Raw genomic sequence first — 14,408 nt, 5'->3', positions numbered from 1 at the left:
AGAATGGTGGAGGGGGAGGTAAGGGTAGGACATGGTGAAGAGGTGGGTTTTTAGGCGGGACTGAAAGATGATGATGGACTCAGAGTCACGGATGGCTGTAGGGAGGGCATTCCAGAGCCCTGAAACTCTGGAGCTTGGACCTGGGGATGACAAGGTGGCCAACTGTGGTTGAGGGGAGAGAGCATGAGGGCTGGTACTGTAGGAGAGAAGAAGGTCAGAGAGGTATAATCTCTGAACGGTTTCAAAATGCCTACCTGTTGAATATCCTTATGTCTACAGCAAATAAATGTATCGGAAGAGTGGAGTGGAAAATTGAAAGAAATGGATGTAGGCTAAACATTGGATGTAGGCTAAACATTGGATGTAGGCTAACATTGGATGTAGGCTAAACATTGGATGTAGGCTAAACATTGGATGTAGGCTAACATTGGATGTAGGCTAAACATTGGATGTAGGCTAAACATGGGATGTAGACTAAACATTGGATGTAGGCTAAACATTGGATGTAGGCTAAACATTGGATGTAGGCTAAACATTGGATGTAGGCTAAACATTTGATGTAGACTAAACATTGGATGTAGACTAAACATTGGATGTAGGCTAAACATTGGATGTAGGCTAAACATGGGATGTAGGCTAAACATGGGATGTAGGCTAAACATGGGATGTAGACTAAACATTGGATGTAGGCTAACATTGGATGTAGGCTAAACATTGGATGTAGACTAAACATTGGATGTAGGCTAAACATTGGATGTAGACTAAACATTGGATGTAGGCTAAACATTGGATGTAGGCTAAACATGGGATGTAGGCTAAACATGGGATGTAGGCTAAACATGGGATGTAGACTAAACATTGGATGTAGGCTAAACATTGGATGTAGGCTAACATTGGATGTAGGCTAAACATTGGATGTAGACTAAACATTGGATGTAGACTAAACATTGGATGTAGGCTAAACATTGGATGTAGACTAAACATTGGATGTAGACTAAACATTGGATGTAGACTAAACATTGGATGTAGGCTAAACATGGGATGTAGGCTAAACATGGGATGTAGACTAAACATGGGATGTAGACTAAACATTGGATGTAGGCTAAACATTGGATGTAGGCTAAACATGGGATGTAGGCTAAACATTGGATGTAGACTAAACATTGGATGTAGGCTAAACATTGGATGTAGGCTAACATTGGATGTAGGCTAAACATTGGATGTAGGCTAAACATTGGATGTAGGCTAAACATTGGATGTAGGCTAAACATTGGAACTGCTCCAATATTATTGTGTAGACATGACTTATTAGTCTTAAAGCAACCAAACATTTGTGAATGTTATATTTTAGTTTTTGCATTGATTTCATTATTACTTTATTTCCCTTGGTTACTTAATTCTATAGTTATATTGTTTGTTGTATAGCCTGTTGGTATCTCAGACGACCAGAACCTTAATAATAATCCCCATACTTACTTCACAAACAATAATTCTACTAGTTAACTGAACGGACAACTAGTAGGATACTGACACTCCGCGGTGGTCGTGAATGGGTATGAGGGCTGGACACGCCGCGACCCAGACCTGACTGTTGTCTATTACACTTACTAATTTCACTTGAATGACCCTCCGAATAGGAATTACAAGTGGGAAGTTAGAAAATGATGTTGCCAATCTTATTGGTTTAAGAATTGTTCCGACTTCAAAAGCACTTGAACACAATCATGTTCAACTTCCCATTTTCCCATTTCCCACGAGAATGTGAAGCCAGCATAATACTCCATTCAAGTGCTAGTCGGTACTAGGAAACTGACATTTTTGACTTGCTAACTGGTTGAACGCGTTACAGTATATAACATTATTGACATGAACGTAATTCATTATTTTACATTAACCTGTTTAACATGTAATAAATGCATTATGAAGAAAATTGTGTAAATTAGGCTCAACGAAATATGAAATGGGTTATGAAGAAAATCGTGTACTGTTGCCTACACGAAAAAAAGGGCCTTTCTGATTACAAGTGCACCACTATCCCAAAGTATTAAAGTATTAAGCGAAATCAAGCATAGAAAACAGCATTGGCATTAATAATTAAAAAATCCCACGAATTAAGTCGCACGTAAATGTGTGTCTTTTCTCAAAATGTCTGTTCAGCAAGTCTAAAACAGTACATATAGCCATACAACGACACATTTTAAAACATGGTTAAACAAAGACAACTTTTTTGTATATTCATAACGTTGAATTAGCCATAAAGAAGAACAAAAATGAAATATAGACTATCGCGGCTTTATGTGTAGCCTACTGGTTAAATTTGTGTCTTTTTGCACGAATTAAGAAGCACATAAATTCGTGTCTTTTGTCACGAATAAGCCACATAAAAACGCACGAAAATGCACGAAATTTAAACGCACGAAATTTGCTGAAATGCATTATGTACATATGTGCACGAATTGAATGTGAGACTCTTGCTTGTTTTTATCGTGGAGAAATCAGATGGAACATCAAACAAAATCATGTTCAATTTCCGATTTGCTCAAATAGATCCTAAATATGTACCGATTTCTCTGGGTTTACGTGTTTTTCAATGTCTCGGTGGGGGTGTTCGGGAAGACTTGCTGTTTGTTTGCTAGCCGATGTGGCCTTCTGTGAAAACCGTGTGTTAGGCTTGAATACGTTTTTAGCGTGTGTCAACATTCCAATAACGCCACTTTAGCAAAATGTTTCAAAATGTAAATGATCTTTATATTAAACTGTACATCATGTCAATATATTAAGACACAAATGAAAGCGTATGCCGTTGAATTTCAATATTTGCATGCGGGTAGGAGCTCTCTAAAATGCTGCCATCTTTTTTTTGGCGGTCCTACACGACTCCTCCTGTTGTTGTTTTTTTAATACATTTGCAAACATTTCTTAAATCCTGTTTTTGATTTGTCATTGTGGGGTATTGTGTGTAGATTTATGAGGGAATTAACGATTTAATAAATATTAAAATAAATCTGTAACGTAACAAAATGTGGAAAAGGTAAAGGGGTCTGAATTATTTCCGAATGCACTGTAAATCACAAGACAATGTGAGCAGGGGCTTCATGCACCGCAAAGATCTGAGGGGACACAAAGTGAGGATGGCTGTGGGGTGGTCCCTAAATTGAAGAATTTTGACAAGCTTGCTTCTCTAACTTGATTGATAGCCTGAAATGGCTTATTGGTAGATAGTTATGAGTTTGGGAGATTGGGAACCCATCTGAGCTAGCTAAAGCCAACTTCATACAATTGCTAAATGGCTAGTAGTACTACAGAGAAAAAATATTATTATCATTATTTCGTTTTTTAAGAGGACAAATATGAGGGGGTACGTGCCCCTGTGCCCCCTATGGCTATGGCCCCACTGAATGTGAGACAACGAAAATGAAAAACAAACACCTCAGTATGAGTTTAATTTAGGTTTATTGACAGTGTGTCAATATCGGAAGGACATTACGTTTGAGAAACATGGATGAACGTCTAATTCTGATGTAAGACTGTGAGAGCTTGTAGCTCTGATGACAGTTTAGCAGCTGAACTCCGGTTTAGCGGTACTTCTCCGCCAGGGCCAGAGCCAGTTGCTGCAGGAACTTGTCCACGGACAGGTGGATCTCGGGGGTGAATTCGGCAGGGAAGTAGGCGGCAATGACCACAATCAGGTTGTGAGCCAGGATCTGCAAAGCAAAAGGGAAATATATTATTTCACCTTCACACAGGTAAAAACTCAGATTTTTTTAGTGTTATTTTATTTTAAAAATGATCTTACCTTGAAGTTGGTGGGGTCCACCCTCAGCTTGGTGGCGTGCAGTTCACTGAGCTTGGTCAAGAAACCAAAGAGATCGTCCAAGTTGCCAACACATTCATCGATCTGATTCATGATGGTGATGCCGTGCTTCTTCACTGGAGCGGAACCGGGGGCAACGGAAGCCCAGTGGGAGAAGTAGGCCTTGGTCTGGGGGTAGACAACAAGCATCCTGTCGTGGACATTAGAAATCAGGTGAGACAAAATTCATTTGAAATAATAATTCACACGGTCGGAGATCCCGTCCATATTTTTGCTGAGATAGGCTACGCATTCATAGCTTCCATATAATTGACTGAGGAGTTGTGTTAATAATTTGAATACATGTTCAAGTCTATAATTTATCATACATCGTTATGTAATTACCTGGAAAGAGCCTGTTCTCCAATCTCATCGGATTTAGGGAGGATTTTGCCCCAGATGGCCTTCACGTTGGCTTTGTCCTTGGCTGAGAGACTCATAGCTGTCTTGTCCGTTAACCCACTGAAATGAAGATGCTGAGAAAAGAAGCGTGTGAGCACAGACTTCTCAGAGGCTGTTTTTATTGAGGCACAAGAAAAGGCACACCCCGATGTAATCTCGGCTCCTCCCCTCATTGGGCATTTTTCCAAGACATGATTCATGTTTTTTTTAATATGTTATGGAACTGAGCCAATTCGTGTAATGGCCAAAATATGACAATTGCACATAATCGATTTCGTTTGTAAAAATGCTGTCATAACATTGCATGTATTTATTTTATATAGACTGAATAACAAAGTGTTTTTGAAACACTTAATACCTCAATATTTTCTTTACAGTTAAGGTTTAGTCAAACGGTCTAAAATTGCCTATACTCATTGGTGAGTAAAGGCTATGTGATTCTGTACACAAGGCAGTGTTGGGGAGTAGTGGACTACATGTAGTTCAACTAGTAATTTAACTACATTTTGCAGTAGCTTGGTGGGAGTTGAACTACATTGAAATCTAGTTAGGGTTTTCAGTAGTTAACTACTTTTTCCCCCATGTAGCAGCTAACTACTGGAACTACACACTACTTTTTTTGCTAAATAAAATAAAATATGGATGAAGTAGGCAATCATTTACTTTTTTGGTGCATTAGACCTGCCTAATTCTGACTTGAAACATCGTTTTTCTGCTAATAGGCTAAAATACACACTGTCAACATTTTACCCCAACGTTCTCTGACTTACAGTTTTTACTCTATTACATTTCAGATTTACATATGATAATTTTTTACGAAGTAGTTTGAATAGTGAACTACTTTGCCATTGTACCTTTATATTTTTCTTAGGGGTAGCTTTAGTGTAGCTTATCTTCTTCCAGTGTGAAGTAATTGCTAACCTGGTAAATTATATTTTCAGAATAGCTTCCGCAACACTGACAAATAGTTGCAACGTGATTGGATTGGCAACTAGCAACCAAATCAAGACGTGTTGGCTTATATCCAATTTGGCCTATGTAGTCAATATTCACAGTTAACACATAAATACTGAGACAAAGTATAGACCTGATAATCGGAAAGGTTTTGTTTTGGTTGCAAAGCGTAGCCTAGGCCTATCACTAAACATTGTAACAATATATAGGTTACGTGCATTGTATTTCAGTGGAGTTAAACAAAAAGCTGTAGTTTCATTGAATGAAATAGGCTAACATCCACATTGAATAGTGTCCAGTTAGAACGTATCAATTCCCCTGATGAAGGCCTATAAAACGACTAGTCACCAACTGACATTTCGATTAATCATTCAAAAAGACCAGAAATATGGAACTTTCAAATGGGTGGGGCCGTCTGAATATGAAGATAAAACACAGTGAGTCATGCTCTTTCTTTAATAGTTTACTCCCAATCTAGGCTTCTCTTTTTTTAAAATGAGACCCTAAATAAACACTTACATTAATAATTAGCATTTTATAAAGATAATATTGCAATTCAATGTGAATATTACAACGATAAATTAAAAGATAATTTTGTGCTAAATAAGGTTCTATCCTGAGATAATTGGCATTAAAGTTCCGAACCTTCATTGGTTTGAGTGGTGTTAGATATTATTTTGAACTTAACAATATGAATTGGAGTATTAAGTATGCAGTATGTAGAGAACATTGAACAGAACAAGGCTATGTCAATAACTACATTTTGACAAAAATGCCGATGAAGGCTAATCATGACTTGTTTATTCCATCCATAATCATTTGAATTTGGCAACGCCTAAATGACCAAGCATTATCTTTAAAGGTGGGATGAAGTTGGCACAATGCCAATATGTGCCACACTCGAGGACCTTGCCCCCTCAAGACGTTCATCCAATCATTTTCTGTGTTCTGTTCAGGGCGGAGATACTGAAAATCAATAAATTGTAAGTCCCAGGAGACAAACAGTTCAGGAATCCCTTGTAACATTTTGCAAGTACCAACGGAAATCAACAAACAAACGTCAACATGGTCGACTGGACAGATGCTGAGCGCAGTGCCATCGTAGGCCTGTGGGGAAAGATCAGCGTGGATGAGATCGGACCCCAGGCCCTGGCCAGGTACATTCTTATAATATTTATGTAGACATCATTAAATAATAACACGATAATAGGCTACCTAGACTATTTAGCACTAATTGCGTAGTTGGAAACCGCGGTGTTCACCTTTGGTGCGATACAGACCATATTGATTGTGAAGTATAATTTTAATGGCAGCCTGTTTTATTTCTTTTTAGACTTCTGATCGTGTCTCCATGGACTCAGAGGCACTTTAGCACCTTCGGCAACCTGTCCACACCCGCTGCCATCATGGGCAACCCCGCCGTGGCCAAGCACGGAAAGACCGTGATGCACGGACTGGACAGAGCTGTGCAGAACCTGGATGACATCAAGAACACCTATACTGCACTGAGTGTGATGCACTCCGAGAAACTGCACGTGGATCCCGATAACTTCAGGGTGAGTATTACACTTTAGCAAACTGAAACAAAATACAAAAATAAATCGTCTTATGAATTAAATAGCGTTATGAGCCGATGTAAAGCTTATTCCAATATTACATTCTCCATCTGGTTCCTTTACCGTCCACTCTCCACAGCTCCTCGCCGACTGCATCACCGTGTGCGTGGCCGCCAAGCTCGGTCCCGCTGTTTTCAGTGCTGATACTCAGGAAGCCTTCCAGAAGTTCCTGGCTGTCGTTGTGTCCGCTCTTGGCAGACAGTACCACTAGAGCATCAGTCGACAGCATCAACATGGAAGAGAGATGACACTCCAACTCCAGTCTGTTAGGCTGGAAGCTGTGCCACAGCGACACATATTGAAATGAATAAAATACATTTAAAAGCATTTCTCTTTTTGAAGTATTGTTTTTTATGGAAAATGCTCTCCTGCAATTGCACTGATGGCAAATGGGTTCTAGTTAGACCTTCAGTGGATTCAAATAAGCGATGCCTTGCCTACACATTTTCAAGTTTGAAAAATAAATGATTTCCTAAAACGTGGACAGACGATCACATGTTTTACATTTAGCAGACGCTCTTATCCAGAGAGTCTGCTGAATTAGAGTTAAGTGCTCAATGGCACGCACGACCTTTCGGTTAACAACACTCTTAACCACTAGGCTACCTGCCGACCATCACATAATGTTTGCTAATTGTAATCTGATAACTACAGTATTTCTAAATATTTATTTTCTTTGTTTTAGATATTTAAATATGTATTTCCTTAGAATGACTGCAATCCACTGTCAACAAATGCTTTTACCATTTTTGGACCTAAAAACCCATTTAAGTCAATCTTTTTAGCAACATTTTAAACGTCATAGCCCAATCATGTGAAATTATTTTCAACACATTACTTGAGTAGCCTAACACAATCCATTTAAAATATGATTTTGGAGCCTTGCCCTCACCATCACCGGATTTATCCACAGCAATGTGACAGATCGCGCCGTCTTGCAAAACGAGGGCAACTGATGCAGAGCTTTATTCAAACAAATCCGATAAAATACAAAATAGAGCTGCAAGTATTATTGCGGCCTCCGGAGTGGCGCAGCGGTCTAAGGCACAGCGCAGTGCTAGAGGCGAGGTGAAGGTCGAGAGCCATGCGAACTCGGATCTGTAGTATGGAAGTTGCAGTGATGGGACAAGACTGCTACTACCAATTTGATATAACGGAATTGGAGGGTAAAAAAGGCCTATATATATTATTTATTGCATCAATTCACTGTCCATCAACTCCTGGCTGAACCCTATGTCACAGCCACTAACAACTAACAACGCATATACCTGGAATCCCTACATCATAAAGTAACATGATATAGTGGTCTCGTCGCTGTAGCACATTTAGAGATCGATTGATAGACAGTAATCTTAAATAATTCATATATTTCAAACGAAAACCACTTTCTGTTTGTCATAGATGGACCAGATTAAAATGAGATGAAAGTCGAATTCCTAATTAGTTCAGGAAGAGTTCTGTGAGACATTCACAGCAATGGGGGAAGACATTTGGATCAAGAGAGACCTTTAGAAAATATGCACATTTTCTCTAACATTGTATATACAAATATGTATTTTACAGTTAAAAGGAAGGTGAAATCTTATAGTTAGTCATTTTAAATTTGATTATACTATATTTAGAAAGCATATAAGTAATTTGAAGTCTTATTCATACTGTTTTGTTGAACAGGAAATACATCATATAAATATTTAATGTTTTCATATTTGTATCATATTTGTACTTTGTACTTGAGCTTGTGTTCTCAAAAGTGACTACACCTCAGCAATTTATAACTACGTTTAACAGAAAGGGGAGATGTTAACATTTCTTGGAGTATGCAGTATTACTATTGTTTTTGGCCCTCTCATGATAAATCATTATTTTGGGGGATTATGTAGATTACATTTTAGATTACATTTAGTTACATTTAAGAGTTTTTAAAATGTTTGCATTTTAAACATTATTCTAGAATATTCAGATTATGCATTACATATTATAATAAGGTGGTATTTATCCCAACAATGGGATTTGCATAGGCTTTTAAGGAACTCATACACTTCTCTAAGCCTCATTGAAGATAAAAAAAAAGTGAATGTTCAACCTTAACATGTGATAACTACACAACAGAACAGATGAACAAGAATGACATTAACTCTCATGGTGGCTAAACATAATTATCTGAAAGCCACACCCCTAAACTACGTCTCCAATCTTCTGGTCTGACCCACTGGGTAATTTAAGCAATAAGGGTGTGGTATATGGCCAATATACAGTTGAAGTCGGAAGTTTACATACACCTTAGCCAAATACATTTAAACTCAGTTTTCACAATTCGTGACGTTCAATCCTAGTAAAAATGCCATGTCTTAGGTCAGTTAGGATCACCACTTTATTTTAAGAATGTGAAATGTCAGAATAATAGTAGAGAGATTTATTTATTTCAGCTTTTATTTCTTTCATCACATTCCCAGCTTACATACACTCAATTCGTATTTGGTAGCATTGCCTTAAAAGTGTTTAACTTGGGTCAAACGTTTCAGGTAGCCTTCCACAAGCTTCCCACAATAAATTGGGTGAATTTTGGCCCATTCCTCCTGACAGAGCTGGTGTAACTGAGTCAGGTTTGTAGGCCTCCTTGCTCGCACACGCTTTTTCAGTTCTGCCCACAAATTTTCTATAGGATTGAGGTCAGGGCTTTGTGATGGCCACTCCAATACCTTGACTTTGTTGTCCTTAAGCCATTTTGCCACAACTTTGGAAGTATATTTGGGGTCATTGTCCATTTGGAAGACCTATTTGCGACCAAGCTTTAACCTCCTGACTGATGTCTTGAGATGTTGCTTCAATATATCCACATAATTTTCCTCCGTCATGATGTCATCTATTTTGTGAAGTGCACCAGTCCCTCCTGCAGCAAAGCACACCCACAACATGATGCTGCCACCCCCGTGCTTCACGGTTGGGATGGTGTTCTTCGGCTTGCAAGCATCCCCCTTTTTCCTCCAAACATAACGATGGTCATTATGGCCAAGCAGTTCTATTTTTGTTTCATCAGACCAGAGGACATTTCTCCAAAAAGTATGATCTTTGTCCCCATGTGCAGTTGCAAACCGTATTCTGGCTTTTTTATGGTGGTTTTGGAGCAGTGGCTTCTTCCTTGCTGAGCGACCTTTCAGGTTATGTTCGATATAGGACTTGTTTTAATGTGGATATTGATACTTTTGTACGTGTTTCCTCCAACATCTTCACAAGGTCCTTTGCTTTTGTTCTGGGATTGATTTGCACTTTTCGCACCAAAGTACGTTAATCTCTAGGAGACAGAACGCGTCTCTTTCCTGAGCGGTATGGTGTTTATACTTGCGTACTATTGTTTGTACAGATGAACGTGGTACCTTCAGGCATTTGGAAATTGCTACCAAGGATAATTTTTTTTCTGAGGTCTTGGCTGATTTCTTTTGATTTTCCTATGATGTCAAGCAAAGAGGCACTGAGTTTGAATGTAGGCCTTGAAATACATCCACAGGTACACCTCCGATTGACTCAAATGATGTCAATTAGCCTCTCAGAAGCTTCTAAAGCCATGTCATCATTTTCTGTAATTTTCCAGGCACAGTCAACTTAGTGTATGTAAACTTCTGACCCACTGGAATTGTGATACAGTGAATTATAAGTGAAATAATCTGTTTGTAAACAATTGTTGAAAAAATGACTTGTGTCATGTACAAAGTAGATGTCCTAACCGACTTACCAAAACTATAGTTTGTTAACAAGAAATGTGTGGATTGGTTGAAAAACGAGTTTTAATGACTCCAACCTAAGTGTATGTAAACTTCCGACTTCAACTGTACAACGGCTATGTCCTGTTCCCTGTTCTTATGCATTGCGGAGTGCCTGGATACAGCCTTTAGCGTGGTCTATTGGCCATATACCACAAACCCCGAGGTGCCTTATTGCTATTATTAACTGGTTACCAACGTAATTAGAGCAGTAAAAATAAATGTTTTGTCATAGTGGTATAGGGTCTGATATACCACGGCTGTTATCCAATCAGCATTCAGGGCTCGATCCACCCATTTTATAAATCTCAATAGCCCAGCACCAATAACCCAGCATCAGCCAACACTGCTCTTTTTAAAGAAAACAACCTAACTAAATACCAAACGCCGGCAGCCCAGCAGTTGTGCCAACCAAACAACACGTAATGTTTTTAGATTGCGCAGGACTTTCAGTTAAGCAACGTGTTCGCTTTCAAAGTCGAGTCCACTTCCCAATTTTGGACCAAATTCACTAAATTGAAAATACTAAATACCATTCTCTGAATTATCTTGTTACAAATTACACATTGATTTTACCCCAATACAAGTGACAAAATACTCAAAATTGTGCCTATGCTGTCTCTAGTAGTATCCCATTCAGCAACTACTCCACATTCATCAAAATAAATGTTACACGTATTAGATAGGCTAGACAAAATGATGGGAAACAACATAGAGCTAGTAAAAATAAAAGCACCATTATTTTATTATGTCTTCATTCCTTTGTCATTCCATTTTTTTTTTAAATGTGTGAATCTACTGTATTTAGTCTGTTGTATTGCTAACATTCAAATATGACCTTGATGGTGAAATATGGTGGAATAAGGACACAAAAACAGAACATAACTTAATTCATTGCCCGTTTATTTTATTGTGATAACAACAGCTCAGGAACTGAACTACAATTTATCTGTATTTGTCAGCCAGGGCAGCGGACAAAGCTGCAAGGAATTTATCCACAGCAATGTGCACTTCGGGAGTGAAATCCCCAGGGAAGTGAATAGCCAGGGTCACAAGGATGTTGTGGGACAGAATCTGAAAAGTATATTTTCAAAGTTAATATTGAAGGATTAAGCCATAGCAACAGACAGAGTTGATGTCGAGAGTGATCAATATAAAGACAATAGGTTATCTGGGGGCAAACCTTGAAGTTTCCAGGGTCAACGCGCAGCTTGAAGGCGTGCAGATCGCTGAGAGCACTCAGTCCTCCGACGAGGTCGTCGATCACTCCGACAGCATTACCAATTGCACCCATGATGACGGTTCCATGCTTCTTGACTGGGGCAGAGCCGGGGCTCAGGTCTGCCCAGTGGGAGAAGTAGGTCTTAGTCTGGGGGTAGGCGGTCAGCATCCTGCAAATGAGTTTGTATACCATTTTAGGCGTATTTAGATGCCTTCACTTTTAATCATTATGCGTATCTTACTCCTCCCATCGTCTGTCTACAATGTAATGAAAGTAGTTGACTTAATGTTCAAATGCACATAGGCCGCTGTCAGCAGGTTAAACACAACCATTCTCATCATTCTTTCATTAACAAGGCTTACCTTCCCAAAGCCTCAGCGCCGATGACATCTGCCTTTCCACTAATTTTGCCCCAGAAGGCCTTGACCACAGATTTGTCCTTTGCTGTCAGACTCATTTTGCTCCTTATTGATTGACGTGTGTTAAATCTACGAGAAATGAACTGAAGATGACTGCCTATACAACTAGGTCCCTTTATATTACAGTAGAGCGGCAGACACGCCCAGCTACTAGGGTACACTCCCCCTACACTGCAACCATCTTGGTCAAAATCCAAGAGTAAGAAACGTTATCTTGGCTTTTATCAAATGTTAAGTTAGAATTTCTATATTAGGCCCTCCCATAAGATGTCAGAGGGCTATGTTTGTAATAATATACATCATTAACGTTTTTCTGAAACATTTTTGCCTATGTTTTCGTCTTCTGACTGTACTGTGAAACAATGTATGGAAATAAATTGTACCAGAGCTGTCAACAATTTTACAATGTGTTTGATAAATATAATACATAATAATAATAATAATTTATTTCGTTGCATAAACGAAATATTTCTGTATAATCAATCATATATTTCCAATAGGCTAATTCTAAAGCTGCTTTTGCCAAAATAGATAAATATTTCATTGCTAGTTAATTAGCTATTTAAAATTACGATGCACCTTAGTAAATTAAATTGTACAAATCAAATTCACCTTCAAGACCTGCATTCAATTTAAAAAATATTTATTCAAGGTGACATATTTGACATTTGTTCAATTAAAGTTGGATATGATTCCCAATTAGAAGGTTGCTTGGACTTCGAATGATGCTCGGAAAAAAAGTCAGAGGAAGACAGAGGTCATGCGAGGACATGGGTACACACCTATCTGCAAATAATACAGGACATTCCTGCTTATCATATGTAATGTCTTGAAATTAATCACTTAAAATGGGCGGAACGGTCTGAATCCCCCGATAAAAAAGGAAGGCAAAATATTGTCGTAGATAAGAAACTGTGCCAAATAGTAGGCCGGAATTAGCTTGAATTATCAAGTACAAGAGCTGAAGCGCTCATTAAACACTTGGCCAATACTGATCTTTTCCAGAGCCAATCACATGCGCCGCCTCCAGTGGGCGGAGAGCACTCATAAATATAAGTTGCATGCAGCGTCTCCCTACACAACACATTCATTGTTCAATCTTGTTGCAAAACCGGAAAACAAACACTGACAACATGGTTGACTGGACAGACGCCGAGAAGAGCACCATCAGTGCTGTCTGGGGCAAAGTAGATATCAATGAGGTCGGACCACTGGCTCTGGCAAGGTAGGTCATGGCTTCAGCCTCATTCAAATATGTCATCTAATATAGTTTATAGTGGAGATGATCATGAGTAATTATAACAATATTATACTTGTCCTGTTATCTTATCATTACTATTAATATTGAGTTGATATTAAGTTTGAATGGCGCATATTAGATTATTAACTAGGCATATAATTGAAATACATTTGAAAATAATCCACATATTTCGGTGTTCTTGCAATGACAGAGTCCTGATCGTCTACCCCTGGACTCAGCGTTATTTCGGCTCTTTCGGAGATGTGTCCACTCCCGCAGCAATCATGGGCAACCCCAAAGTTGCTGCTCACGGCAAGGTCGTGTGTGGAGCTCTGGATAAAGCTGTGAAGAACATGGGCAACATCTTGGCCACATACAAGTCACTGAGCGAGACCCACGCCAACAAACTCTTCGTCGACCCTGAAAATTTCAGGGTATGCCTTCTGTCTCGCGCAATATGTTTTAGGCTACACGTCTAATTACAAAGGTAAAACAAAAACAGCAGTCTAATTTAACATCTTCCTCTTTTGTCTTTTGTCCACAGGTGTTGGCTGACGTCCTCACAATTGTCATTGCCGCCAAGTTCGGAGCCGCTTTCACTCCTGAAATCCAAGCAACCTGGCAGAAGTTCATGAAAGTGGTTGTCGCAGCAATGGGCAGTCGGTACTTCTAAATGCACCCCAGACAAGTTATTATGTTCTGACATCCCTGCCTGATTGAAAATAAAGACATCGAAACAAGCTGCTCTATTCGTATTTGTACAAACAACATTAGTGTTAGGATTGGGTTGTAGCAATTTTGGGGGAAAGTTCCACCACAAAATCCATAACATCAATATTTAGGCAATATAGAGATGGGCATTGACCGATGGGGAACGGATGGTTTAGGGTCATGGACTATTGTGTGAATTAAGGGCGGCTGCACTGTAAACCCTTATTAGTTAT

General features: G+C 39.0%; 4 protein-coding genes across 4 annotated transcripts; 2 read left to right on the top strand and 2 right to left on the bottom strand.

Moving 5' to 3' along the window:
- Positions 1–3,434: 3,434 nt before the first annotated feature.
- On the bottom strand, positions 3,435–4,355 carry LOC120034258 (hemoglobin subunit alpha-4). The gene is made up of 3 exons (XM_038980763.1): positions 4,199–4,355; positions 3,797–4,004; positions 3,435–3,704 (listed from the first exon to the last, which is right to left on the bottom strand). The coding sequence occupies exons 1-3, from the start codon at positions 4,291–4,293 to the stop codon at positions 3,576–3,578; spliced, it is 432 nt and encodes a 143-aa protein (XP_038836691.1). The 5' UTR covers positions 4,294–4,355; the 3' UTR covers positions 3,435–3,575.
- A 1,837-nt stretch (positions 4,356–6,192) lies between these two features.
- On the top strand, positions 6,193–7,152 carry LOC120034564 (hemoglobin subunit beta-4). Its single transcript, XM_038981164.1, has 3 exons — positions 6,193–6,366; positions 6,543–6,765; positions 6,905–7,152. The coding sequence occupies exons 1-3, from the start codon at positions 6,275–6,277 to the stop codon at positions 7,034–7,036; spliced, it is 447 nt and encodes a 148-aa protein (XP_038837092.1). The 5' UTR covers positions 6,193–6,274; the 3' UTR covers positions 7,037–7,152.
- A 4,313-nt stretch (positions 7,153–11,465) lies between these two features.
- LOC120034565 (hemoglobin subunit alpha-like) lies at positions 11,466–12,350 on the bottom strand. The gene is made up of 3 exons (XM_038981165.1): positions 12,168–12,350; positions 11,767–11,974; positions 11,466–11,657 (listed from the first exon to the last, which is right to left on the bottom strand). The coding sequence occupies exons 1-3, from the start codon at positions 12,260–12,262 to the stop codon at positions 11,529–11,531; spliced, it is 432 nt and encodes a 143-aa protein (XP_038837093.1). The 5' UTR covers positions 12,263–12,350; the 3' UTR covers positions 11,466–11,528.
- A 931-nt stretch (positions 12,351–13,281) lies between these two features.
- On the top strand, positions 13,282–14,205 carry LOC120034563 (hemoglobin subunit beta-1-like). The gene is made up of 3 exons (XM_038981162.1): positions 13,282–13,449; positions 13,676–13,898; positions 14,009–14,205. The coding sequence occupies exons 1-3, from the start codon at positions 13,286–13,288 to the stop codon at positions 14,135–14,137; spliced, it is 516 nt and encodes a 171-aa protein (XP_038837090.1). The 5' UTR covers positions 13,282–13,285; the 3' UTR covers positions 14,138–14,205.
- Positions 14,206–14,408: the final 203 nt, after the last annotated feature.

This window comes from Salvelinus namaycush, chromosome 41 (assembly GCF_016432855.1).
Source record: "Salvelinus namaycush isolate Seneca chromosome 41, SaNama_1.0, whole genome shotgun sequence".
Lineage (NCBI taxonomy): Eukaryota > Metazoa > Chordata > Actinopteri > Salmoniformes > Salmonidae > Salvelinus > Salvelinus namaycush.
Note: the sequence above shows the minus strand (reverse complement) of the source record. Positions and strands in the feature narration are given on the sequence as shown.